The sequence below is a fragment of the Pseudophryne corroboree genome, chromosome 1 (genome assembly GCF_028390025.1).
Source record: "Pseudophryne corroboree isolate aPseCor3 chromosome 1, aPseCor3.hap2, whole genome shotgun sequence".
Lineage (NCBI taxonomy): Eukaryota > Metazoa > Chordata > Amphibia > Anura > Myobatrachidae > Pseudophryne > Pseudophryne corroboree.
In genome coordinates this window covers 1,080,904,521-1,080,932,064 of record NC_086444.1, presented here as the reverse complement: position 1 = coordinate 1,080,932,064, position 27,544 = coordinate 1,080,904,521, and the positions used below count along the sequence as shown (strand labels likewise).

Genomic DNA, 27,544 nt, shown 5'->3' with positions numbered 1-27,544 from the left:
AGCACTGCATTAAAGTCGCAGCCCAAGAATACATATCCCACTCTATGTTTATGGAGTGCAGTGAAGAAGCTTTAAAAGAAACGTTGTTGGCCCGTGCTGGGTGCATAAATAATAGCTATGGTCACTTCCGGATGTCCCAGCATGCCAACCAAAATAATGTACCTCCCATCCACGTCAGTATGAACCAAGGTTTGAACGAAGGGGAGTTTGTTGCTAATCATGATAGCAACTCCATTGTGCTTGGCTTTGCTTGAGCAGTACAATATATTGGAGAAAAGTTTGGAAGCCAGGGTGGGGTGTCCTGGGTCCCTGAAATGTGTTTCTTGAAGCAGGCCTATGTTTGCTCATAGGGTGCAGATTGTACGGAACAGGTGAGAGCGTTTCTGGGGCGTGTTAAGGCCCCGGACATTCATAGAGGCAATAGTGAACGGCATGTTGAGTAAGATACAGTAGAGCAGTGAAAAAGAAGAATAAATTACTCAACACAGAAAAGAGGACGTAGAGGTCCGGATGGGTGAAGGAAAAGATATCCTAGTCGCCATGAGGTAATAAATGTAAAAGTGAAAGTGAAAGTGAGGGGGTGGGGGGAGTAAGAAGTAGAGTAACAATGTAGCAGGAAGAATGGTGTGCTAAACAAATCGGATATAAGTATTCAGGAGTCAAGGGGGGAGCGGGTTCCCCTGGGTGCGAGAGGAGGAAAGGAGGGGGGGGAAGGAAAGGGTATAAAGAGCATTTGAAAAATTTGAGAGACATTCAAAGCGTACAAGGCAAACAAACATATCGGGGGAGATATGATCAACAAGCACAGGGGGGTCTTCACTAGAAATTTTATTGTCGTTGCTGATCAAACAGTGTAAGTGGGAGGAAGCCCAAGCCCCGGCGGCCCTTGTGCTTATGGACCCGGCTATAGCAGGGTTCCTGTAAAGCAATTAAAAGTTATGTCAACAGAAAAGCCTAACAATGCAAATAGCAGTGAGTATAAACTACAAAAACCAAACTGTATCAATAATTTCCCAGGTTAGGGAGAGATTGATATCATGGGGTGGAAGTGCAACGGCAAGTGGAGCTGACCCGAAACTAGGCAGCAATAAATGTACATTAACAAGGTTGGCTGGTAGGAACTGATACCTGGCCAACCAGGTATGAATAAGCATGGTCAAATCAGAATGCAAGGGTATTGAGAGTCACAAAGGTGTTATTCGTAGAAAGACTTAGAAAAAGGTCAGTGGGGAGAAAAAAAAAAGGGGTCAAGAGGGCGTCCTTCCTAGCAAAAAAGTTCGGTGTCAAGCGGAATGACCAGCATCGGGGAGGGGGGGGGGGGGGGGGGTCCTGATTCTTCTATGAGCGACAATAAGTCTCTGCTTTCACGGAGGTCCCTTATGATGACAGTTTTCCCCCCACCGATACCGGATGTTTCTATCTCATAGAGCCTTGGTGAGGTCACGGAGTTCCCTCTGTTTAGCAATGGTTAGAGGGGCCAGATCTTGGAAGAACTGGAGTTTAGAGGAGTTGAAAAGGACATGAGGCTTTCCGCGGGTAGAAAACAGGACCCGCTCCTTATCTTTGAACTTGAGAAATCGTAGGACCACATCTCGGGGAGGTTCACCATCTCTAGGTTTAGGACGAAGGGCACGGTAGGACCTTTCCAGTGGAAGCTGTGTGTCTCCCAGATCTGGTATCAAAAAGGAGAATAGGGTATGGAGACAGGATTAGCCGCACTGACAGATTCCGGGATGTTGCGGATACGGAGATTACATCTGCGCTCACGATTTTAAAGATCCTCGATTTTGGTGCGAAATTCAGATAGTTCTGAGATGATCTGGTCCAGGTCACGACCCGTGTCGTTTAAAGCTTTCTGGAAGTTGTCCTGACGTGTTTCCATTTTGGTGGCTCTAAAGGCGATGGAGGAGATATCAGTCTTAATGGAGGCCACTGCTTTTTATCCAATTTGGACTCCAGGGATTCCTTAAAATCCGTGATGAGAGAGCGGAGAGCTAAGATATTGTCCTTAGTTGAAAGCGCAGAGGGCGATTTGGTTGTATCATCCATAGGAACGTGAGGAGGGGAGAGGTGACCCCTATTTTGGGTGCTTTTGGTGGCCCTAGTGAAGTGTTGAGAGATAACAGCACCCCCTTGTTTAGGAGTCTTGGTCGAAGATTTCCGCATGTGGACCAAACTGGTTTCAGGTATTTTAGTACTATGGCCCTCATTCCGAGTTGATCACTAGCTGCTTTCATTCGCAGCGCGGCGATTAGTTGAAAAAGCGGCACTTCTGCGCATGCGTATGGTGCGCACTGCGCACACGCGTCGTACTTTCACACAAAACTATGTAGTTTTACACAAGGTCTAGCAACGTTTTTCAGTCGCACTACTGATCGTTGAGTGATTGACAGGAAGTGGGTGTTTCTAGGCGGAAACTGACCGTTTTCAGGGAGTGTGCTGAAAAACGCAGGCGTGCCAGATAAAAACGCAGGAGTGGCTGAAGAAACGGGGGAGTGGCTGGCCGAACGCAGGGTGCGTTTGTGACGTCAAAACAGGAACTAAACAGTCTGCAGTGATCGCAAGGTAGGAGTAAGTTTCGAGCAGCTCAGAAACTGCACTATCTTTTTTTGTAGCAGAGCTGTGATCCATTCGTTTGCACTTCTGCTAAGCTAAGATACACTCCCTGAGAGCGGCGGCTTAGCCTTTGCACTGCTGCTAAAAGCAGCTAGCGAGCGATCAACTCGGAATGAGGGCTTATGTATGAAATTTCAGGGGAAATCGGAAGTCCAGAGAGGGAAGGGGTTAGAAGGACGAAATATAAAAACATCCAGGGGGGGCCACTCTGTCCGACTTTAGGCGAGCATTAAGGCAGCCTCAGAATAAAACATGGTGAAGGGGGCAACCCCAGCGACCATAGGAGCCCAGGTAGCGGAGCCACAGAGAGTAAGAGTCCACCGTCCAAGTAAGGGGGTGAGGGAGTCCGTAGTGAGATTAATCAGAGCGGAGAGGAGATAATGAAGCAGTCTATAGCATTTTATGTGACGCTACAGTTTACATAATATATGGAGCACAGAGGGTTCAGACTAGCACATTTATAAATAAATGCAGCCCTGTGGGGTGTATGGTCTGAGGAGGACCTTGCACACTAGTGGCACTGTCAGCCACTGCAGTGGGGTACACACTGGGGAGGAGTGTGTACAAGCTGAGCATGCACTGGGGGCTGAGGGTTTCTGGTGTCTCCGATGGGGGTCAGAGAGCTGACTGTGGGAGATGGAGTGCAGGGAGAGCAGCAAAGGCAGGGAGCTGTATTAGCGTCTGTGGAAGGAGGGTAGTGTGTCAGCGTGCAGCGACGCTGTTCTCTCTCACCTCCTTCAAGATGGCCACCGCCTTTCTTCTCCCGTCTGGCGTCCCCTGAAAGGTCCTGCTCCGAGTCCCGGTGCGTGCGGTAGAAGGCACAACGCGGTGGAGAGGCGGCCAAGCACACCGGCTGACGGCCACAGTCAAGGGTAGGTCCCGCAGCACAGTCGCGGCTCTGTGAAGGTCCACTTTCCGGCATCCTCTGAGGCAGCTCAAAACTGAAGTCCCGGCTGCAACCCGCAGAGACGGTAAAACCAGCTCCCGGCTCTGCAACCTGCCCTTCACAGCTATCCTGAAGTACGTGGCTCTGAGGGCTTATATACAGAAACAGGAGCACCCTGGGCGAACGCAGGGTGTATTCGTGACATCAAAACAGAAACTGAATAGTCTGAAGCGATCGCAAGCGCTGAGTAGGTCTGAAGCTACTCTGAAACTGCACAAAATAATTTTGTAGCCGCTCTGCGATCCTTTCGTTCGCACTTCTGCTAAGCTAAAATACACTCCCAGTGGGCGGCAGCATAGCGTTTGCACGGCTGCTAAAAACTGCTAGCGAGCAAACAACTCGGAATGACCACCATTATGTGTAGATTTGTGAGCAAAGAAGTTAGTTCTGGAATTCAACTAATACCAAAGCTTGGGTATTAAAGGGGGAATAAAATGGCAAACATCCTGCGTTATATACATGTTAGAATGCGGATGTGGAGTACGATATATAGGGAAGACTAAGGGGTATATTCAATTGCTGTCGGGTCCTTTCTGACGGAAAGGACCCGACAGCTCTATTCATTGCCGGGTCAAACTCGACAGGTTTGGCCCATTCCCGACAGTGCCAATCCGACTATTTTTAAAGTCGGATTGACATTGTCGGAAACTGGGCTAAAACCTGTTGGGTTTGGCCCCGCTTCCGACAATACACACGGCTCGGCGGCTGAAGCCGCGGATCCGTGTGTATTCCGACAGCATTCCGATAAGTCGGATTTCCCAACTTGTTAGAAAAACTGAGCCCGGATTGAACAGGTCGGCACCCCTTCCGACCTATTCCAGTCGGAAACTGCCATCTTTCCTACTAGACGGCAGTTTCCGACTCTAATTGACTATACCCCTAAAACGGCATATAAAAATTTGACTATTAGAGCACACAAGAAATATTCTTAATAAAGTGATCAATCGTAGTGTGCCAAGACACTTTTCAAAATGTTGTGGGGCCAACCTAGATAATTTTACTTTTAAGGCCATTGAACAGGTTAAGATAGACGAAATCAGTGGTGACCTGTTGAAACAACTCGGAAAAAAAGACTTTTTGGATCCACACTTTAAATATTCTCTCTCCTGCTGGATTAAATGAAAATTATGACATCACTCCTTTTTTGCATTAAGGCTGGTTAGCCTGCTGTCCCTCTGACTAAGAACTGTTGTTGAGGCATTTGGTTCCAGTGCCCGGTTCAGCATGATCACCAAAATTATACAATAGAAGATGTCATGATTTTTTTTAAATAATATTTTGATGAAATTTGTATAATGTATTTTAGTAATATTTCTGAAAGGATTTCCTTTTAAATATAATTATAAGTATTTGAGATTTATGAATTGTGTTTTATATGCATATTGATGATTTGTTGTTATATCTATAAGTTCATTTATATCAATTTGTCTATCCCAAAATGGTGATTAGATTATTTGTTTATAACTTTTGATTTTGAATAGGCTAGATATTTATGACCTGAATATAATATAGATTGGTTACTTATGAAGATATAATTAATTGATTTTTTTTTAAATTATATGTAACATATTTAGAGGCTAATAAGCGAGTTTTTCTATTTGGGGCTACAAGAAAATGCCGACCGCTATTGATATAATTTTTCCCTATGGGTAATCATGATAAGTGTTTTTGCTTTTAATTGTAGTATTTGTTTTATTGGATACAGTGATATGTGTATTGAAGCGATAAGCAGAGACAATACTCTTGGTGCTGTTTATTGATCTGTTTGAACTCTGCTCTGGATTTGTTAATGAGGCTGGAGTGATACATGAACGGTGCCAGCTGGGGTTAGGCCACACGCCGTAACAAAGTCCCAGAGTGACAAAACGCATTGGGCGTGCTTTTGTTGGACGCCGAATGCTGTAACGTCACGTGCTGGGTCCAGTGAGCACGATGTTAGTAAGTGTCTCTGCTATGATCGTGTTACTTGCTGTCCGGAAGCACTGGGAGCTGATCATGAGGCTAATTATAATTAATCCTGATGTATGCAAGCATGTATTGAGAGTAAAGTTGTGTATTATCTGATACTCATGGAGTGCGCCCTTTTATTTTTACATGTTTGTATATCCTTTCTTGTGATTGAGGCAATTTGGAAGTCGCTGCACTGACATCAATTGTACACTAGAAACGGACAACAGTGGGAATAACAATTTGCCCATCCTGTTTTTCTTATATATACACATAGATATATTTTTTTTACACACACACATACATATAAGAGAGATAGATAGATAGATAGATAGATAGATAGATAGATAGATAGATAGATAGATAGATAGATAGATAGATAGATTGATTCAATGCGGTAAAATTAGGGGATTCTGTACTGGAAAAGGACTTAGGTGTCCTCATAGATAGCAAACTAAGCAGTAGTACCCAAAGTAGGACTGCAGCAAAGAAGGCTAATAAGATATTAGCATGCATAAAACGAGGAATTGATGCTAGGGACGAGAGTGTTATACTCCCATTATATAAATCACTAGTGAGGCCACACCTTGAATACTGTGTACAATTCTGGGCATCATACTTCAAAAAGGATATCCTGGAGCTAGAAAAGGTTCAGAAGCGGGCGACCAAACTAATTAAGGGTATGGAGACACTGGAATACGAGGAAAGGCTTGCAAGACTAGGCATGTTTACAATGGAAAGGAGGAGACTAAGAGGGGACTGTCAGGAATCGACTCACCAAGCCGACATCCGTCCGCCGCTGCGGACTCCGTCCTGGCTCCCTGCGGTCACCTGTCATCTGTGTCTCTGCCATGGGACGCCATCACGGGCCTGGGAACACTCCTGTGACAGCGGGCGTGTAGCGCGCCGCGTTCCCGCTAGGCCGCGGCATGGGCGCCGCCATGACAGTCTACAAACAGCCAGCATACAGCGGCCAATCCGGTGCTTGGCCGCACCCACTTTCCCTCACTCACCCAATCCCTGTGCACCCAGGGGTATATAAGAGACTGCAGGATCAGTCTGCAGGCATCCTGGACTTTGTGTCACTCCTGCGACCCATGTGTAAGGATCTGTTCCGTTACTCCTGTGTTCCTGGCTCTCTGGCTAAAGACCTGTACTCCTGGTTATCTGCACAAGCTCCGTGGAACTTCAAGGCCCAGCAATACCTGCAAACAGGCTTCACACTCATCACCACCTTGTGTGCTTCAGCCTGCAGTTGAGACTGACTCCAGGTGTGTCTCATTCCAAACACCTGTGATACAGCTTGCTGCTGCCAGTGCTTCAATACCTGCACTGTGAAGTCAGACTCCTGCCTCTGCTACCAGGTTTGCCATTTAACACCTTGCTGCCTAAAGTTTCCTGTTTTATATCTGCACTGGTTTCCAAACCAGAACCACTTTACAAGCACCCGTTCTTCTGTTTATTACATTTCCGGTTATTATTTCTACAGTCATCTGCCATCCAGTTGCCATAGACTTTTCAGCTATTACGCTGTGTGATTGACATTTTTCATCTGTGATTATTATTTCTGCTGCCATTTCTGTTATTATCATCTGCAAATAAATATCATTGCGCTGATGCGCTGAAACAACATCCAGCCTCCTCGTTTCCTCCCTTATACCTCCACTGACCCACTAGCGCCCCCTCTGGGGACACAGACAAGTCCAGACCTGACAGTAAGTCCAGGATCGATGGACTCAGATGGTGGACGGAGTGTGGGGTCAGAGGCCTTGCAAAACCTGGTCTCCCGTCTGGATGGTCAAGAGGCTGCGCAGCAGCAGATGTTTCAATTTCTGCAAGGGATGTCCTCCCGGATAGATACACTACAGCAATCCCTGCCTAGTGTCCTCACTCCTGTTGTTCCTGTTACTCCAGCACCTGCCAGTGCCGTGAGTTCCTCTATGCCGACTGCATCAGCTCCAGTGTCACGTCTGCACCTGCCCGTGCCGAGCAAGTATGATGGCAGTCCAAAGTTATGTCGCGGGTTTCTCAACCAATGTGAAATCCAGTTTGAGTTGTTGCCACATAATTTCCCCACGCCAAGATCCAAGGTTGCCTACATCATCTCCTTACTTTCTGGATCTGCTCTGAATTGGGTGTCTCCTCTGTGGGAACGTGCTGACCCTTTGATTAACAACTACACAGACTTCGTGTCAACTTTCAGACGGATCTTTGACGAGCCTGGTCGTGCAACATCAGCTTCCGCTGACCTGATTCAACTCTGCCAAGGTACCCGTAGTATGGGACAATATGTTATTCTGTTCCAGACGTTGGCCGCTGAGGTTCAGTGGAATAATCAGGCCCTGGTAGCAGCTTTCTGGCATGGACTTTCTGACCGGATCAAGGATGAACTGGCGACCCGCGACCTTCCTGTTCAATTATCTGACCTGATCTCCTTGTGCATTAAGTTGGACTCTCGCATCCGCGAACGCAATAATGAACGCGCTCGGAGTGAGCCACGCAGATCAAGGATAATACCTTCTGTACAGTTTCAGTCTCCCTCTTCTGACGAGCCTATGCAGATAAATAGGTCCCGCCTAACTCCTGAAGAGCGGGCAAGAAGAATACGTGAGAGACTCTGTCTGTACTGTGCGGCTGCGGGCCACCAGATTAACTCCTGCACAGTGCGTTCGGGAAACGCCAGATCCTGACTTGCAAAGGAGGAGTCAAGTTGGGATCTTTTTGTCAAGCTCCTTCTAATCCAGACCTTATCCTTCCAGTGACGTTAGAGACTTCAGTTGGGCTCCAGTCCGCATCAGCATTGGTGGACTGTGGAGCTGCAGGAAATTTCATCACCCAAGCTGCGGTAAATAAATTCTGCTTATCTACTTGTGAACTTTCCTGTCCAGTTTATATTACCGCTGTGGATGGAAGCCGAATCTCCAAGGGGAATATTTCCCATCAAACTGCCCCAGTGGTCCTGGGAGTTGGATTCCTACACTCTGAACTGATTAAGTTCTTGGTCATCCCTCAAGCCACCCAGGAGATCGTCTTGGGCATGCCCTGGCTCCAGCTACATAATCCACAGTTTAACTGGTCAACGTTGCAGCTTACCTCTTGGGGTTCACAGTGTCATCAATCTTGTTTAGCCCAAGTGTGTCCCATAAAGTCTACCGAAGTTAAAACACAGTCAAGTCTCCCAGCTGCCTATCAAGATTTCTCAGACGTCTTCTGTGAAAAGGCCGCTGATGTCCTGCCGCCCCATAGGGAATGGGATTGTCCCATCGATCTCCTTCCTGGCAAGAAGCCACCTAGGGGGCGCACCTACCCGTTGTCTGTTCCTGAAACTGAGGCGATGAGCGTTTACATCAGAGAGAATCTTCAGAAGGGATTCATCCGTCCGTCATCATCACCCGCTGGCGCAGGTTTCTTCTTTGTTAAAAAGAAGGATGGAGGACTGCGTCCATGCATTGACTACCGGGGTCTCAATGACATTACCATCAAAAATAGTTATCCATTACCACTCATTACCGAATTATTTGACAGAGTCAAAGGAGCCCGCATCTTCACCAAGTTAGATCTCCGCGGTGCCTACAATCTCATCAGAATCCGGAGTGGTGACGAGTGGAAAACAGCTTTTAACACTCGAGATGGCCATTATGAATACCTAGTAATGCCATTTGGATTGAGTAATGCTCCAGCAGTGTTCCAACACTTTGTGAACGAAATTTTTCGTGATGTCCTGTATAAGTACCTCGTTGTTTACTTGGATGATATCCTCATCTTCTCCCAAGATCTTCCATCTCATCGTCTACAAGTCCGAGAAGTTCTCCGACGTCTTCGTGAGAACCGTCTTTACGGAAAACTATCTAAATGCACCTTTGAAGTACCCTCTATACCCTTCCTGGGTTATATAATTTCCGGATCGGATCTTCAGATGGACCCGACAAAATTGGAAGCTATTGCCAATTGGTCCATTCCAAATTCTCTCAAGTCTATCCAGCGGTTCCTGGGTTTTGCCAACTACTATAGGAAATTTATTCGGGGATTCTCCACTCTCATTGCTCCTATTACCAACCTGACTCGGAAAGGGGCAAACCATTCCAACTGGACAGAAGAAGCCTTAGCAGCCTTCCAGAAGATCAAGCTGGCCTTTATGTCTGCCCCAGTTCTGTCTCAGCCAGATGTTAACAAACCGTTCGAATTGGAGGTGGACGCCTCTACAGTTGGGGTTGGAGCTGTTCTCTCCCAGAAGGGAACCGATGGGAAAGTCCACCCTTGTGGGTTTTATTCTCGCAAATTCCTTCCTGCAGAAGCTAACTACTCCGTTGGAGACCAAGAACTACTGGCGATCAAGCTGGCTCTCGAGGAATGGAGATACCTCCTAGAAGGGGCCAAACATCCGTTTAATATCTACACGGATCATAAAAACCTGCTATACTTAAAGGCAGCTCAGTGCCTTAATCCTCGCCAGTCCAGGTGGGCTATGTTTTTCTCACGTTTTAATTTTAAGCTTCATTTCCGCCCAGGTTCGCAGAATGTTAAAGCTGACGCTCTATCCCGATCCATGGAATCCGAAGAGGAAACGCCTGACTCAGTGCCTCATTCCATCCTGAGTCCAGTGGTATTCGCTGCATCTCAAGTCTCCCCAGCTCCTCCTCCTGGTAAGACTTTTGTTTCCCCAGAGCTCCGTCCCAAGTTGCTATCTTGGGCTCATCAATCCAAGTTCACCGGTCATCCTGGTGTTCTGAAGACCTTCAAGTTTCTCTCTGAGACGTACTGGTGGCCAAAGATGAAGGCTGACATCAAGGATTTCGTGGCATCCTGTCCTAAGTGTGTGCAGCATAAGACTCCTCGTCAGTCTCCAGCAGGTCAGTTACAACCATTGTCTGTTCCTAGTCGTCCCTGGTCACACCTGTCCATGGATTTTATCACCGACCTTCCTCCTTCCCAAGGATATAATACCATCTGGGTTGTAGTGGACAGATTTACCAAGATGGCTCATTTTGTCCCTCTCCAGGGTCTCCCGTCTGCCCCGAAACTTGCCCAAATCTTCCTACGGGAGATTTTCCGCTTACATGGTCTACCCTCTGAAATAATATCTGATCGGGGGGTACAGTTTGTAGCGAGGTTTTGGAGGGCCCTCTGTGCTGCCATGCAGGTCAAACTGAAGTTTTCGTCATCATACCATCCTCAGACGAATGGGCAGACAGAGAGAGTTAATCAAGATCTAGAGACGTTTTTAAGATTATATGTTTCATCTTCCCAGGATGACTGGTTCGATCTGCTCCCATGGGCCGAGTTTGCCCACAACTTCCGATACCATACTGCTACTGAAACAACACCATTCTTTGCAGTATATGGGCAACATCCCCGTGTTCCTGACTTCCAAGAACTCCCTCATATGGATGTTCCTGCTGCCACTACTGCTCTGTCTCAGTTTTCATCAATTTGGAAAAAGATTCATGTATCTCTCAAAAAGGCCTCCAGCCGGTACAAATTCTTTGCTGACCGCAAGAGACGTGCGGTTCCTCACCTGAAACCTGGGGACAAGGTTTGGCTATCAACCCGTAACCTCCGTCTTAGGGTTCCGTCCATGAAGTTTGCACCCCGTTTCATTGGTCCTTTCCCTGTTGAAAGAGTCATCAACCCTGTGGCCTACAAACTGAAGTTACCACCTTCTCTTCGTATACCTAACGCTTTTCATATTTCTCTCCTCAGACCTCTAGTCCTGAACCGTTTTCAGAGTTCTCTTCCAGTTGGCCCCAAAATTCGAACTCAGCGGGGCGTGGAATTCGAGATCGGTAAAATTCTGGACTCCCGTTGCCGGTATGGACGTCTTCAGTACCTGGTCGATTGGTCCGGTTATGGCCCAGAGGAGAGGAGTTGGGTAAACTCATCTGATGTCCATGCTCCAAGGTTGGTCCGTGTTTTCCACAGCACTCATCCTTCCAAGCCACGTGGGTGTTCGGTGTCCACCCTTAAAGGGGGGGGTACTGTCAGGAATCGACTCACCAAGCCGACATCCGTCCGCCGCTGCGGACTCCGTCCTGGCTCCCTGCGGTCACCTGTCATCTGTGTCTCTGCCATGGGACGCCATCACGGGCCTGGGAACACTCCTGTGACAGCGGGCGTGTAGCGCGCCGCGTTCCCGCTAGGCCGCGGCATGGGCGCCGCCATGACAGTCTACAAACAGCCAGCATACAGCGGCCAATCCGGTGCTTGGCCGCACCCACTTTCCCTCACTCACCCAATCCCTGTGCACCCAGGGGTATATAAGAGACTGCAGGATCAGTCTGCAGGCATCCTGGACTTTGTGTCACTCCTGCGACCCATGTGTAAGGATCTGTTCCGTTACTCCTGTGTTCCTGGCTCTCTGGCTAAAGACCTGTACTCCTGGTTATCTGCACAAGCTCCGTGGAACTTCAAGGCCCAGCAATACCTGCAAACAGGCTTCACACTCATCACCACCTTGTGTGCTTCAGCCTGCAGTTGAGACTGACTCCAGGTGTGTCTCATTCCAAACACCTGTGATACAGCTTGCTGCTGCCAGTGCTTCAATACCTGCACTGTGAAGTCAGACTCCTGCCTCTGCTACCAGGTTTGCCATTTAACACCTTGCTGCCTAAAGTTTCCTGTTTTATATCTGCACTGGTTTCCAAACCAGAACCACTTTACAAGCACCCGTTCTTCTGTTTATTACATTTCCGGTTATTATTTCTACAGTCATCTGCCATCCAGTTGCCATAGACTTTTCAGCTATTACGCTGTGTGATTGACATTTTTCATCTGTGATTATTATTTCTGCTGCCATTTCTGTTATTATCATCTGCAAATAAATATCATTGCGCTGATGCGCTGAAACAACATCCAGCCTCCTCGTTTCCTCCCTTATACCTCCACTGACCCACTAGCGCCCCCTCTGGGGACACAGACAAGTCCAGACCTGACAGGGACATGATAAACATCTACAAATATATAAGCGGACAATACACAGATCTTGCACAGGACCTGTTTTTGGTTAGATCAACACAGAGAACTTGTGGACACTCGCTCAGGTTAGAGGAGAGGAGATTCCGCACAATACGGCGTAAAGGTTTTTTTTACGGTAAGGACAATACGTGTTTGGAATTCCCTGCCTGAGGGAGTTGTAATGGCGGACTCAGTCAACACCTCTAAGAATGGGTTAGATAAATTCCTAATGGATAAGGATATCCAGGGTTATGGTGCATAGTCACGCACTATAGTTATTATAAAAAAGAGGGGTAAAACGTAACTGCAGACATCAGCATCAGTCAAAATTTTATACCAAATAATCGCGCATAGGAGACCACAAATGGGTTGAACTCGATGGACAATTGTCTTTTTTCAACCTTAGATACTATGTTACTATGATAGATAGATAGATAGATAGATAGATAGATAGATAGATAGATAGATAGATAGATAGATAGATAGATAGATAGAGATATATATGTTTTTTTAATGTATTTATTGGGTTTTCCAAGATTATCAAGATACATCAATGGAAGTACAGTATAATCACAGAAAGTACAAACACATGCAATAAGATTACCAGCAAAATATACACGGACTTCCTAGAACATTTGAGAAAATAAATCAAACATGAAATTGCTTTATTACAAAAAGAAAGGATAGAGAAGGAATGTCAAGAAAAACTAAAAGAAAGATGAGGGTAGGGGGGTAGAAGAGGTGGAAGGAGGGGGCGGGGAAGACAGCGAGGAGGGAATAAGTGGGAGGGATATGGCTCAGTGCAAAATTAAAGAAGACAGTAGAGAGGATAACCTTTCCAAACAACAAGGGAAACACATTGACGTGGCCTACGACAGCATACACGGTTTTAATTCAGAAAATTTGGTTTCCATCACCTTGTCACATGAACCATAGATAAACTTGCGTTGGAGTAACGCTATGTATGTTTTACGTTCTGTATAAATATGAAATAAAATAAAATACAATAAAGTGAATAGTCACCCAGTCTTACTTATTCTAAACCATTCAAATGAATATAGAATATAGGCTAGACTAAAGCAGTTTCAGAAACAATCCGGGCCACTATAACTAATAGGCCCTATCAGCCGATTACTAGAATCCGTCATGTTGGTGACCTAAAAATTGGGGTATCGATTACAGCATATATCTTTTGTTGAGTCTGGATTGGTTTAGTGGAAATGAAAGGTCCCCATTTGCGTAAAAATATTGGTGTGCTTCTTTGGGGATCAGCATTCGTATAATATCAAAAAACATGTTTCTCAGAATGTAAGCTCTAACGAGCAGGGTCCTCTTCCCTCATGTGCTTTTACGTCTCTTAACTTATCTTCTTTTCAATACTCCATTTGATGGCACCAAATCCTTCAGTTTTCTGCCACCCCGATACTTATTTCAGTGCTGTCTACTGACACAGCTATATTTATATACCCTGTACTTGTCCTATATTGTATTGAACTGTAAGTAACTGTCTTCATGTTTTGCTTATTTGTTTACTCTGTAATTGGGCGCTGCGAATCCCATGTGGCGCCATATAAATAAAGGATAAGAATAATTAGGAGATCATCAACCTCTTTCAATGTCGGGGAATGCTTAACTATCCATGAATTTAAGGTAACTTTCTTTGCCATGGTTACAAGAACTGTCAGGGAGGTAAGTTAGTGACTAGCAGGTGGAATCAAATTCCATAAAGAAGAAGGAAGGGTGGTGTGACTGCGCTAGGTTTGATGAATACAACAATAATGGTAAAATATAACAAATTTATTCCTAAAATTGTACAATGAATATATAAGAATAGTATCAATAAAATATGCTCATAAATAAACTAATAGATAATGCAATTGTTAAAAGTATGGATTAACATCCCAAGGGACCACCCAATTTTGCCAGGTGTAGAAATTGGACTTTGTGGAGATGTATGCAGTGACCGTTCCAAATGTGTTTTCCCTATATTATAGTCCAGCTTATACAATAGTCTCAGAGTTTAGGCAAGGTCCAAATGAATGGACTAGTTACCGTTAGAGGGTATATTGCTCCGGAATCTGTAGTGGAGAGCTCCTCATGCGTTACGGTTATATGAAGTCCTTTGTATGATGTTTGCCATTTGGAGTCTGAGAATTGAGAAGAACGTCTGGACGGTGCTGGGGAATGGTTCGGTCCTCCTTGAAGTCACTTCCTGGCTGGGGTCCCTGGATCACCTGACGCGTTTCGCTGCAACCAACTGGAAGCTTTCTCAAAGGTAATTAGGAGATCATCAACCTCTTTCAATGTCGGGGAATGCTTAACTATCCATGAATTTAAGGTAACTTTCTTTGCCATGGTTACAAGAACTGTCAGGGAGGTAAGTTAGTGACTAGCAGGTGGAATCAAATTCCAGCCATCAAAGTTCGCAAAAAGCAATGGTATAGGGTCTATGTGAACCTGCAGTGAAAAAGTCTGATTTATATAGTTTACTATTTTGCGCCAGTATCTTTTTATATATCCACAGGACCAGAAGTTATGGAAGAATGTTGCTGGCTGCAAACAACATTTTAAACAGCTTCCTGTTTCAGCTTCAACAAAATATTGTCTCTGTCCTTGAGACATGTATGCTCTATGAATAGTTTTAGTATGAATTTCTTGTAGAACAAAGGATTTAATAATCTTAAGCACTCTATCGTAATATTTAAATAAAGTGACTTCCTGAATCAACGTTGGGATGTCTTTTTTCCAAGCCTCCATTGTCTGGGTCATTATTTTTTAGATATCGGCTTTTGTAATTCGTCATATAATTGTCTAGGTTTATACTTATTTTTTTCATACTGGGAGTAAATAGTCTTTAGGGGGTCTGGTGAAGTATCTGTCTGGACTAAAGATGAAAGAGATAAAGCGGAATGTTTTAATTGCATTAAGGGGAAGAGACAGTTTCCTGGTAAATTAAATTCTATTTGTAGGGTTTGAATAGATTTAAACATCCCACCAGGGTCGAAGACTTGTGAGATAGTTCTAAGACCTTTTGAGATGAGTCTCTGGCATGCCGGATTTTCCATTCCAGGAGAAAACATGGTATTTCTCCATATCAGAATCCACATAGAGTTAAGGGGTTCACTATGCAATTTAACATTAACCGTGCCCCAACATTCATAAATATATTTGAATAATGGGTTATTATAAATCTGTTTAAGGACATGGCACCTCGAGGTGTGTAAGAGAGCCCTGGGGGAGAATGGGTTGAAAAGACCAGAGTCTACTTCAAAGTCAGTAAATACGCTTTTTTCAGCCAGTCAGTCAAGTGCAAATCTGAAAAGAAGCGCTCGAGTAGTGGGATAAATCTGGCAAACCTAAGCCCCCACTCTTCTTGAGGCCTCTAAGTTTCCAAGACGAAATTCTGTTTTTTTTTAGATTTCCAAACAAATGTGGAGCACATAGTAGTAATCTCTTTAATATCTTTTGTAGTTCATTTTATGGGGAGCATCTGCATTATATACGTCAGACACTTATATTCTTCTTTAAACAGAGCTACAAATATTTAACAAATAAACCTATCAAGGTCACCATTTTATTGAGTTCTATGGCTCATACTTATGGTGGGGGAAGTCATCTGAAAGATGCAATCTTATGAATATAGATTGAACCCACAGTAACTGCCTCAGGTATTGCAGATGTTGAATAACTATTAAACGCGTCAACATTTCTAGAAAAATAATCATTTCTTGTGTATAAGGTATCCTTCTACTGTACATGGAAAATACACTGTGGTCCTTTTTAATGACTGAAAGGTGACACTGTTTTATAGAATTATCACTTAACTTAAAATCGGCTGATGTCAGCCTACAATTCTACACCAGGTGAACAGCAGAAAAAAAGACATCTACAATAAAGACATGGAGACATAGTAACCCGAAAAAAGGTCAGATTTATAAATTCATAGAAAGGAGGGAAATGGTATGGAGACAAAGAAAGAACGGCACTGAACACACTATCATCATCTTGCTCAAATATTCCAATAAAAGGTCTAGATGGGGGCCAGCTGCCAGCCCATCGCCAAAAACTCAGTCTAGTGGCGGCAAACTGCCAGCCCATTACAAACTACTCTATGTCTATGATGGAAAGCTGCCAGCCCAATGCCAACTACTCAATATCTAGTGGAGGCCAACTGCCATCCCTTTGCCAAATATTCAATGTCTAGATGGGGGCATGCTGTCAGCCCAATGACAACTACTCAATGTCTAATGGGGGCAAGATGCCAGCCTAATGCCAACTACTCAATGTCTAGTGGGGGCCAACTGACAGCCCATTGCCAACAAATGAAGGCCTAGATGGGGGCAAGGTGCCAGCCCATAGCCAACAACTCATGGCCTAGATGAGGAACAACTGCAAGCCTATCACCAACAGCTCAAGCTATCCAAACTCCTATGCCAATGACACACAAAATGGCCCTCCGAGATCAGTGGTATCGCTATGCTTAATAGAGTAGAATCAGTCTAAACCCGTGTATTGGCAGGTAAAATACTCCCAACCAGGAACCAGTAACTCAGCCTCAAAACTCCACTCCTTAACAGTAATAGAACTACAACATTCAGATATTAAAAAGCGGCCACCTTTTACATTTTTAATCCTTGCTCTTAAATGTACTCTGACAATACTTTTAATTCAGCCAGGCATCTGTCTTCTAACTTGTGTAGTATGTTTGTATATTGGATTTTATTTTGACATCTGCAATGTTTTAGGCTACATGTACAAGTAACACCTAATACACATGTTAAAAAGGGAAAATATGCTTTCTTGTATAGAATGGGGCAGCTTTACTTTAATATCTACATTATTATAAGTTTTCTACATACAATACAGTATAGGGTGCACTAATCTGAGGATTCAATCAAGGAATTAGACTACGCATAAAAGTGTCATGTTAATTTCAGGTCAAGGATTTCATTTCATATGGATAGCTTAACGAGGCTCCTTATGACTTGATTGCTGGAATTAAATAATTTACTTGCCTGCGGCACAATCTACTAATTCCTTTTTCATTCAAACAAAATCTTCATGGCGACAACGATGATGACAGCTTAAAAAGTTGAATGGCAACATGCCAGGTTACATATTATTGGCAATGTAATGGTACTAAATAGGCAGTGATCTCAGGTGCTCTGAAGACCAGATACACAATATACAACGTAAGGGACAGTCATTTCATGTTATACAGCTCACAGTCATTCCATACATTCATTATTCTTTATTTTAATTGAATTATTTATTCTATACAATAAGATATTTTTTGCTTCTAAATGCAGAGAGAATATAAAATCAAAATGAAAGGATAGTGTATGATGAATGAATGAACAAACAAACAAACAGCCTGGCTTCTTTTCTGGCTGGCTGCATTCTTGTTGCCCATCAAAGATCAGGGCTGTGCTTCAAAAAACGAGGCTGTTGGGAAATATGCCAATAGAGGCACTGGGTAAAACTTGGGTCTAACTGCCTCCTGCATTCAGTTTAGTATTATTTCCAAATCCAGACAGGATTTATACATTGGCCACAGTCTGCCATACTCGCTTCCCTCTCCGCTGTCAGAGCAACACACCACAGTCACCAGAATACAGTACATGAGACCTAGCGGTGTGAAAGGGAGGCAGTCAATTTACCGGTTGTCGGGATCTCGGCTGTCAGGAGACCGACGCCAGAATCCCGACACCCGGTGAAATAACGCCGGTTGGAATCCCGACCGCTGGCCGAAATCCCCACTTGGGTGGTGGTCCATGTCACCACCCGAGGCGGAATATAACTCTGTGGCGACCTTTGGTGATGAAGCATGTTGAGCCCAGCAATTCCACGAGGGGGGCACGCTGCACTCACCGCAGGTATTTCGGCTGTCAGGATCCCCGCATCGGTCTCCTGTCCGCCGGGATCCCGAAACCCGGGATATCATACTGAGCCCGTGTGAAAGCATCGGGAGTTCTACTAATTGTTCTGTAATACCCTACTCCAGCATGGAATTCCTTCTGGCTCCTTGACATGGCTTCTGTGGTCACTCAAGATCAACAATCTCTCAATCTGCTGTGAACATGGCAGGTTATTAATTGTCACAGTACAGTGGGCGCCAGGTCATCTCTATTCCAACATATACAGATGTGTCCTCATACACTATTGCTGCATTCACATCATGGGGGTTATTCAGAGTTGTTAGCAAACCAAAAAAGCACACAACTGGGCAAAACCACGTTGCACTGCAGGTGGGGCAGATGAGATATGTGCAGAGAGATTTAGATTTGGGTGGGGTGTGCTCAACCTGAAATTTTAATTGCAGTGTAAAAATAAAGCAGCCAGTATTTACCCTGCACAGAAACAATATAACCCACCCAAATCTAACTCTCTGCACATGTTACATCTGCCCTACCTGCAGTGTAACATGGTTTTGGCAATTGCTAACAAGTTTGAATAACCCCCTATATTTGCCCTATCATTTTGGCACTATGTAGTAAACTGGAGGAGTTGTATAATGCGTGAAAAAGCCGCCAGGTCCTGTGTGACTCTGCTGGATACTTTACTGGATACCTTTTTTGCATCATTTCACCTACAAATATGTCATAGTTGCAGTGTGATGCAACTAGGAGGTACCAAAACTGTGCTGTTTAATTTGATATGCAACACTTGTATATCTGTATGCAACTGAGTCTGTATAAGAAGCGCTACAATGCAGCGCAGCAGCTTTTTTCCATGCCAGTTTCCCTGTGTTTTGTATACTCACTCACAAGTGTAACATAACAAATTAATCAGCACAGTCTTCTTGTGCGCCTTAGTCGCAAAAAAAGAATGACCAGCGCTAGTATACTTGCACAGGACCTGGCGACTCGCTCGCGTCAGGCGTCTTGCATCACATGCCGTATTGAGGTTTGTTGTATGAGGACACATCTGTACTCTCTTTATTTACACAATTCCTCAAGCTCATTACTTGGTTACAAAATGGTAAATGAAATAAGCACTTAGCTCCTTCTCCACTCCTGTGCAGTGCTTGGATTACAAAGAATGAAAAAATTAAAAATATACATATAGCTTACAGATATAGCTCTGTCACTCCACGAGATGTTACACACAGCCACCTCTCATACATACTCTGCGACTAGACTCTTCTCATATGGTCTATCTTTGCTCCCATGCACTTCACGGGGCCAAAAATACACCCACTCTGTCATTTGCGGTACTACTGCTCTTTTGCTCCCCTCTAACTTTGCTATTAGATCACAGGATATATTTGGTCTTTGTCCAATGAAGAGTTATCTTTTAAGTACACAGCATCTGAGTCAGCCTTCACAGCTCCCCTTTAACATAGGGGTCATACCACTTATGGGGTGACTGAACCATTCCTGATGATGGTGCCCTTGTAGCAATGAAAAGTTGCAGGTGCACACCTTATACACAAAACACTGCTAATAACAATAATAATAGTTAACTCTGCAATTTAACATAGAGAAAAATGAGGTGCTTGGCATAAATTTTGGTTAAAAATATATGGGCCCACCCACCGCATCAAGGTGACCTCATCATCAGGTGGGTCCCTAATACTAAGATACAGGTCCAGGGCACGGGGTGCCCCATGGATTGAGATGTTAAAGTGTTAGTAAGTTTTAATAAGAAGCATAAGCTATGTATTAAGAGTGTTACATGAGTGAGAGGTAATGTTAATAGATGTTACATAAGTAATAAAATAATAAGGTACTAAAAAGATGCTGAATTCAATATTACAATGTGATACCCCAAGGCAGACAGGCCACACCAACCCAGGGGGCCCAGCGCCCTGAACTCATCTCTAAACCGACAAATTGTATAAATTGCAGAGTTTACTATTTTTATTGTTATTAGCAGTGCTTAGGGTGTGTACCTGCAACTTTTCTTCTTTCTGTGTGGAACTACAAATCTCAGCACAGTTGCCTTCTCATTACGTTTGGAATTAGGGTGTGCAGTCTAGGAACCCCCCCCCCCCACCCCTATATTTTATATTGTGTACAAGCAACCACCATGCACCTGCTCCTCAAATTGCCATGGAAATACCAGGATCACTTACACCCCAAATCCTTGGCTGTGATGTCATCCTCTAATCCTACGCACTGACAGGAAATATCCTCCTCTCCTCAGTGACAGATCACACAGAGCACTGCATCACTCTGCCTGCAGACCCCTATTAATGGCAGCGGGTGCAATACACAGATGGTTGCAGCAGTATACCCTGTCCCAGCCCCACCATCTAGACCTGTGACATAATGACGTCACACTTAAGGGGTGGCATTGCCAGCTGTGGGAAGTAGAGAACTGCCTAAGGGTGTGTACACACGGTGAGATCCTTGCTATGCCCGATTTTCACTTGCGATTTCCCTTGAACTCCCTGGAGTCCAGATAGCACAGATTTTGACTAACTTTTCTTGAGATATGGACTATGTGTGCTTACGATTTTGGCTTATGTGAGATATCATTGACATGTGAGATGAAGTAGATAGTACACCGATCTAGCAAGGATTGACTTGCCTGCACAGTCTATCTTTTCTTGCGATGCCGACCTGACGGGGCCGCGCATCGGGATCGAATCGGGATCGTAAGGTGACTTTCACCTTGCGATCTGCACTAACTTTTCTTGCGATTTTGACTATATAGTAAAAATCGAAAGAAAATATCTCACCATGTGTACACACCCTAAGAATGCTCCAGACAAGCGTCCCTTGCATGTTCTGGATGGTTTCTGGCTGCATGGTTCCATTCTTTGTCTGAGCAATACATGTCTGATGATGATGAGCAATGTGTGATGCTGTGCAGGAGAATGTAGCCATTGTTAGATATGATGTGCTCAACTGCAATATCCCATAAAAAAAATATTTAAAAAAATAAAGACGCAGCATTTGGATTTAGATTTGGATATGACTGCATACATTTCTGATGATTCGTCCAGATCCTGAACTAATTGCTTTGGCACATCCCAAGTAAAGACAAAGACATAAGAACTAAATAGAATAAGTAGGAACTGAAATCTCAATAACACACCATCCAACATGACCCCTTTCCAGAGTCGGCCCTGCCCCTTCTACCAGGTACAAAATGCTGTGGCCCTGGACTTCCCACTACATTTGTGATTGCCGTTACCTGTGTTAAAATGTTTCTTCTTATCAAATAATTAGCTAGAAATTAGTCCAGGAATAGAGAATTCAGTATGTGATGGAAGGAAGGGGTTATGTTAGATTGTATGCAATAGAGAGCATTTAACTTACACAGGGAAAAATAAAAAATAAATATTCGCCTAATTATATATTTTCAATGTAAAATGCCAAAAAGTAACCACAGTACTTACTGTATAGGGAAACTGTCCTTGAAATAAATGAAAGTATTTGTGGTATAATGTGGTAAATAAGTTGGTGTGGTTTTGTTATGTATTTCAATGAACATGTTTTCAATGTGCTCTCATGAGTTGGGACAACTCATATTTAAAACATAAGTTCAGGCTGTATCAGGAAACTACAAGGACCAGGATAACAACAGCAGAGAGCATTAGAGCTCACAGTATACAGTACAATGATAAGTCTGTTACAGTCTTCTGTCCCTGCACAGGTTTAGACATGTTTACAGTCGTTGGGTTGGTTAGCTACTCTCACGTATGGGCCTGAGGTAAAATAGTTATTTCACATCTGTGAGAATGAAAAATTCTTCACATACCGAATTCTTCCAGTTTTGATAAGAGCTTAGCACTGATTTATACTGGCCCCATGCTGCTACAGTGCTTCCAGGAACTATCCAGTCTGCAGCAGAACATACATTGTGAGTTTCAGAAGCATGGCACACTGCATACCTGCAAACTTTATTAACCTCTTCATCTCCAGAGCTATTACTGTGAGGTGAATCTGTAAAGAGCACCAGTTGCTTACTCCTAGTGGAGGCTGCCTTTTTGTGTGAATTCAAAAGAATTCAGCTTTTTTTCGATCAATTTAAACATGAGTGATGTGATGTCACTAATTCCTGAAAACTGATTGGGTAAATATTGATTTGCCACAAAATAAATGACTGCTGCAACAGTGCCCAGATGACCGGTACATGTTACCACAACAGTTTATTATTAAATGCATATACGCCCCTTCCAATTCAGCTGCAATTACACAACAACTCATCTGAATTAGCTGGGAGGTTTCAATTAAGACAACGTACATTAATCTGAATTAGGTAACATAGGTAATTATAGCATTTCTGTGAGTTTAGTTGCTAAATATAGTGTATCATATAAGATCATTAAATATCAGCTCTGGGGGGAAAATGTATGAAAGCTTGGAGAGAGATAACGTGGAGAGAGATGAAGTACCAACCAAATCAGCTCCTGTATGTCATTTCACAACCTATGCAGGCTATCCAATAAGTCCTAAAAATGTTGCACCAGTGAAAAACGGGGAGTTTTCATGATCTTTTAAACTTTTTCGCCAATTTTTTTTATTGGACCCATCTAATTGTTACAACCAAAAACAGCCAAGTTTTTCATGCAAAAATACATAGGGTCCGTGAAAAGCTACGGACCTATGTATTTTCGCTGCTGCGACTGCTGAAAAAAAAGCCCACTTTTTGCGGATTTGGCTTCGGCCTCCGGATGAGGGCAAAACCAAACCCTCGATAAGCTCCGGCATTGGGATAATTGTATAGCCCCCAGTGAATCCATTATCTGCAGTAAATTACCGCTGATAATTGGATAGCTTATGTTTAAAAAATTATAGGGTGTGTCTGGATGATACAGTACTTTTATCTCTCTTTAAGATTTGATAAATCTCCCCCATGGTCTATAACTTTTTAACAATTTATGTTCTCCAGTATTCTAATCTTTAGAAAACATTTACCTACATAATCAGAAAATATGGCTGAAGAGACTGATTCTATCAGCACTACTGCCCCTCGAGAATTATAATGGCATAGTGGTGGACAACATGCATCCAAGGGACCCTATGCAAACTCAAAAAGTCCTACTTGAAATCTTCCTGAAAAAAAAGTATCTTTCAATTTAAACAATCATAGTTGTTTTTTTCCATAACTATTGTATTACTGTCGTTGTTCCCAAAATTCTACAATGCCGTCAAAGTGTTATTCTATGGAATATGGCTTTGGTGTCGAAAAATACATAGTTATAGGTACACAATTACAAGTACAGTCTTACCTGTTTCATCAGGGGTTACAGGTGAAGCACTGTCTTGGGATAAGGTGGTCCAGCTTGAATCCTCATCACTGGGAGCTAGGTTCTGAATACGATGCAGTGCGCAGTCCGTCTTTGCTCCGGTTTTTGGATGGTCCTTTTTAGTCTCTGGGCTAGAGGATACCGTTGGCGCCAGACTGTCCTCAGGACTTGGAGTCTTGTGTTTTGGCCTTAGCACATCTCCATTGGTAATAATGCCCGGACCTTTTCTGGGAATCCATGTGGAGCTTTCCTCTTCCTTCATTGCATGACCATTAGTTAAACTCTGCTCAAGGTCCCTGGAGGTTTCAAGATCTGCATAGTAATTAAGGAAGCTCTTGGTCCTTCTAGGAAGCAATGGCAGAATTTCAGGACTTTCTGGGTCATGTGTATCTTCATCTTTGCCTTCTAGCTTTTCGGAAATCCTCTTTACATCGTCCTCTAAACTTGTATTTTTGTTGGGATCTTGTTGACCTTGTTCAGCGGCCTTTCTCAGCTGGTTCTCTCCATTCTTCACCAACTTGATATTTGAAGAGCTGTTGGACAACAAAGGTTGTGCTGCTGGGTCAGACAAGCCCATCGCTGCCTGAATATTGGTCAATGCATATTTTTTTCGGCATTTTGGAGGTGTGTCATCCTTTGTATCAGTCTGTTTTACATCCGTGTTTAGTAGTTCATTGTGAGAAGAGCGTAGGTTCAAGGTGTTTGGAGGATTAACTGGGCCATTCCTATTCGCTATGTCCGTTGCACTGTGGCTTGCCATAAACATTGGAAGTGTTTCCACACTTGAGTCGACTATAAGAAAAAGGACAGCTTGTCAGTCATAATTCCAAAGTTACATCTCATCTCATTTACGAATAACACTGACTTATAGGAACAAATATGCAATGCAGCCTCATTGCTATTCATTACTGCTGCCTAATAGAGAAATACAAGAAACTTGTTTTAGCTTTTAAAGACTTTTGTACAGGGTAAGGCTCATCAGCTGTAGTGAAACACAAGTTCTAGCACCATCCCAAGTAGTGATGAGCGGATTCGGTTTTACTCGGTTCTCAAAACAGAACCTTATTGGCTATCCAAAACACGTGACATCCGTGAGCCAATAAGATGCCGTTTTGAGAACCGAGTAAAACCGAGTAAAACCGAACCCGCTCATCACTAATCCCAAGTCCATCACATGGGCCACAAGATTAGCGTTAGCTTCAGTGACCTTTTAGCATTGAAGTGTTGTTACTATCATGTATTTAGTGATTTGTTTTGTTATTCTTGTACTGTACTTTTGTATGCACTTTATATTCTGTTATGTTTGCACTGTACTTTTGTATCCACTCTTTACAGTGCTTTGGTCCCTGTTGGTGCCATTCAAATAAAGCATAGTATAAATAATAGTAATAATAACAACAACGATAATGGCACAAGGATTGTAATTTTGATTTCTACTGTATGTCATACATTAGTATCTAATTTGTTAATTAATGTGTTCATATTCTTTACTGCACATTGTCTAATCCAATATAAAATACATAAACTTATATGCACAGCCATAAACAAACCTGCAGGAGCATAAATCTTTTCACTGGTCTCAAATATCTCAACCCTCCCTGCACTGTCCAATACATAGTTTGCAAAGCCCTGATTCGAAGGCCTTGTCCCTCCATACCAATCAGAATAGCTGTGTTCAGATTAGCCTGAAAGGTTTAATGGATCTGTTCACTGCTTCAGAGCATTGGCTAACAGGTGACGTGGACACAAGCCACGGTGTGTATGGCTAGTATCTTTCAGGAGAGAGGAATCAAATGGGGGCAGTCCAGTGTGTTAGAAGTGCTGGTTGTGCTTCAATGATGTGTGGCCATGCCCCCTTTCTCATGCTTTGCTCCAGCACGTGTCACAATTCCACAATTTTAAATGTTGTGAGTTACACTAATATCTGTAATTCAGTACTTGTGTCCACTCTAGGTTACATTCCTTTCCACAAGCTGCACCCACTACAGATGGGTCCACGGTTATTTTGGCTAGTTTGCTGCGCCTAGGCACAACATGGTTTATTAACATAAACCCTTCATCTATTGTTCTCAGCTGCAATACAATACAGAGAACAATACAGCAGGGGATTAAGTCATTACAGCAGGGGATTAAGTCATTACAGCAGGGGATTAAGTCCGACTGCCCGGTGTCAATTAATCCAATTAAAGGTCAAGATAAATATGGAACCATCTGTATGTGACATTATACAGCCCCTCAGAGCTCTCACTGGCTGCCTGACAGGACACAGCCCCCTGCCCACTTCCAGCTCTCTCTGATTGCCTGACAGGACACAGCAATCACCATCTCCCCTCAGAGCTCTTACTGGCTGACTGACATGACACATCCCCATGCCACCTCCCCTTTCAGTTGGATAGTCAGTTGATTCTGATTCTCATCTTGCCTTATAGGCCCTACAGACATGCAAATTTGTTTGAAAGATATGAACGATCTCGTTCATAAATGAACGAGAACTCGTTCATATCTTTCAGTGTGGAGGCTCCAGCGATGAACGATGCGCGGCCCCGCGCTCGTTCATCGCTGGTCCCCCGTCGGTTGTGCATGCAGGCCAATATGGACGATCTCGTCCATATTTGCCTGCACTTCAATGGAGCCGCGTGACGGGGGGAGTGAAGAAACTTCACTCCCCCCGTCACTGCCCCCCCCCCCCGCCGCCGCCGGGTCGCCCGTCGGCCGTATCGTCCATCGGGCACCTCGTGGCAGATCGGCATGTCTGTAGGGCCCATTAGAGCGGACAACAAACCTAACATCCCTTACAGCTCAATCCAATTCTATCTTCGGCTGCTCTGCAAGTCACACCGAGCAGGTTTGCAGCTCAGATACAAGTTTTCCTGTGCCGATTGGAGTCTCTCTGCACTGGCAGACTCTCAAGGATGGACCGTAGATGCTCCCATCATAGATATATGGATTATAATATACAGTATGGAATATAATTTTTATATCAATTTTTCCATCGTACTGATGATCACTCTGCTTGTACTTTATTAGAAAATGAAGGTGAGGGAAGACAGAAACAGCGGGATAAAGACTAGGGTATAGGAGTGAGAGAAAAAAGACAGAGAAATCAGGATGAGAGAGAGAAAGATGTTGGGAACATGGGTAAAGGTAGAAAAACAGCAAAAGTGGGTGTATGAGGAGAACCAGAGAACATAAGAAAGGCAGCGAGACAGAGAGAGGTGGTGGAAAAATAAAATGGTCAATGCTGACCGCAGCAGCGACCAGTAGAATGACAAGTGTGTAATACAGGTCTGTAATACTTGTAGTAAATGATGTGCCAGTGAGCAATCCAGCAAAAGCTGGGAAAAATTCTGCTTAGTTGGGTTCTACTAAACAAATACATGTTACATTTATGTTATTGTGGTAATAGTCAATGGTTAGCTGGAAAAGCCAGTCGCTTCATGTAACAATATCTGTGCTGTGAAGACATCAAAGGGCCACCTAGCCAGGCAGGATTGCAGTCATTTCCAGCTGATTTCATGCCATGTACTGTATCTGGAAGAAAGCAATCTTTACTGTATTTCAGTCACGTAGACGCCCCACCCCCATGTAGCTGGGTGTACTCAGTATCATTTGGGAAGTTGATATTGCAATATTGATTCTCATTCACTTCTCCAGTATCATAGTAAATAGAAAGACACTTTACAAGGCTGTGTTTTTGGTTGGTGGAAGTGAAAAAATTTGATTTTGGTGTTGTACTGCGGCAGTTCCAGGAAAACACATTCTCCATTTACTGCAACCTAACCTCGTCCTAACAAAAGGGTTATGTGATGAGGCATATCGCTAGGTTCTCTAATGTGATATAGCCATTATCATTTGTGAATTTGGAATTAGAGTTACTTTAC

The 27,544-nt window shown here is 43.8% G+C and overlaps 1 protein-coding gene across 5 annotated transcripts in view; it reads right to left on the bottom strand.

The window, feature by feature from the left end:
* APBB2 (amyloid beta precursor protein binding family B member 2) overlaps window positions 1-27,544 on the bottom strand; it is a 501,466-nt gene that overhangs the window by 294,564 nt on the left and 179,358 nt on the right. For all 5 annotated transcript variants that reach the window (XM_063921023.1, XM_063921025.1, XM_063921021.1 and 2 more), the window contains one exon: window positions 23,646-24,455. In XM_063921023.1, coding sequence (XP_063777093.1) covers window positions 23,646-24,455 — 810 coding nt within the window. The remainder of the gene's footprint in view (window positions 1-23,645; window positions 24,456-27,544) is intronic.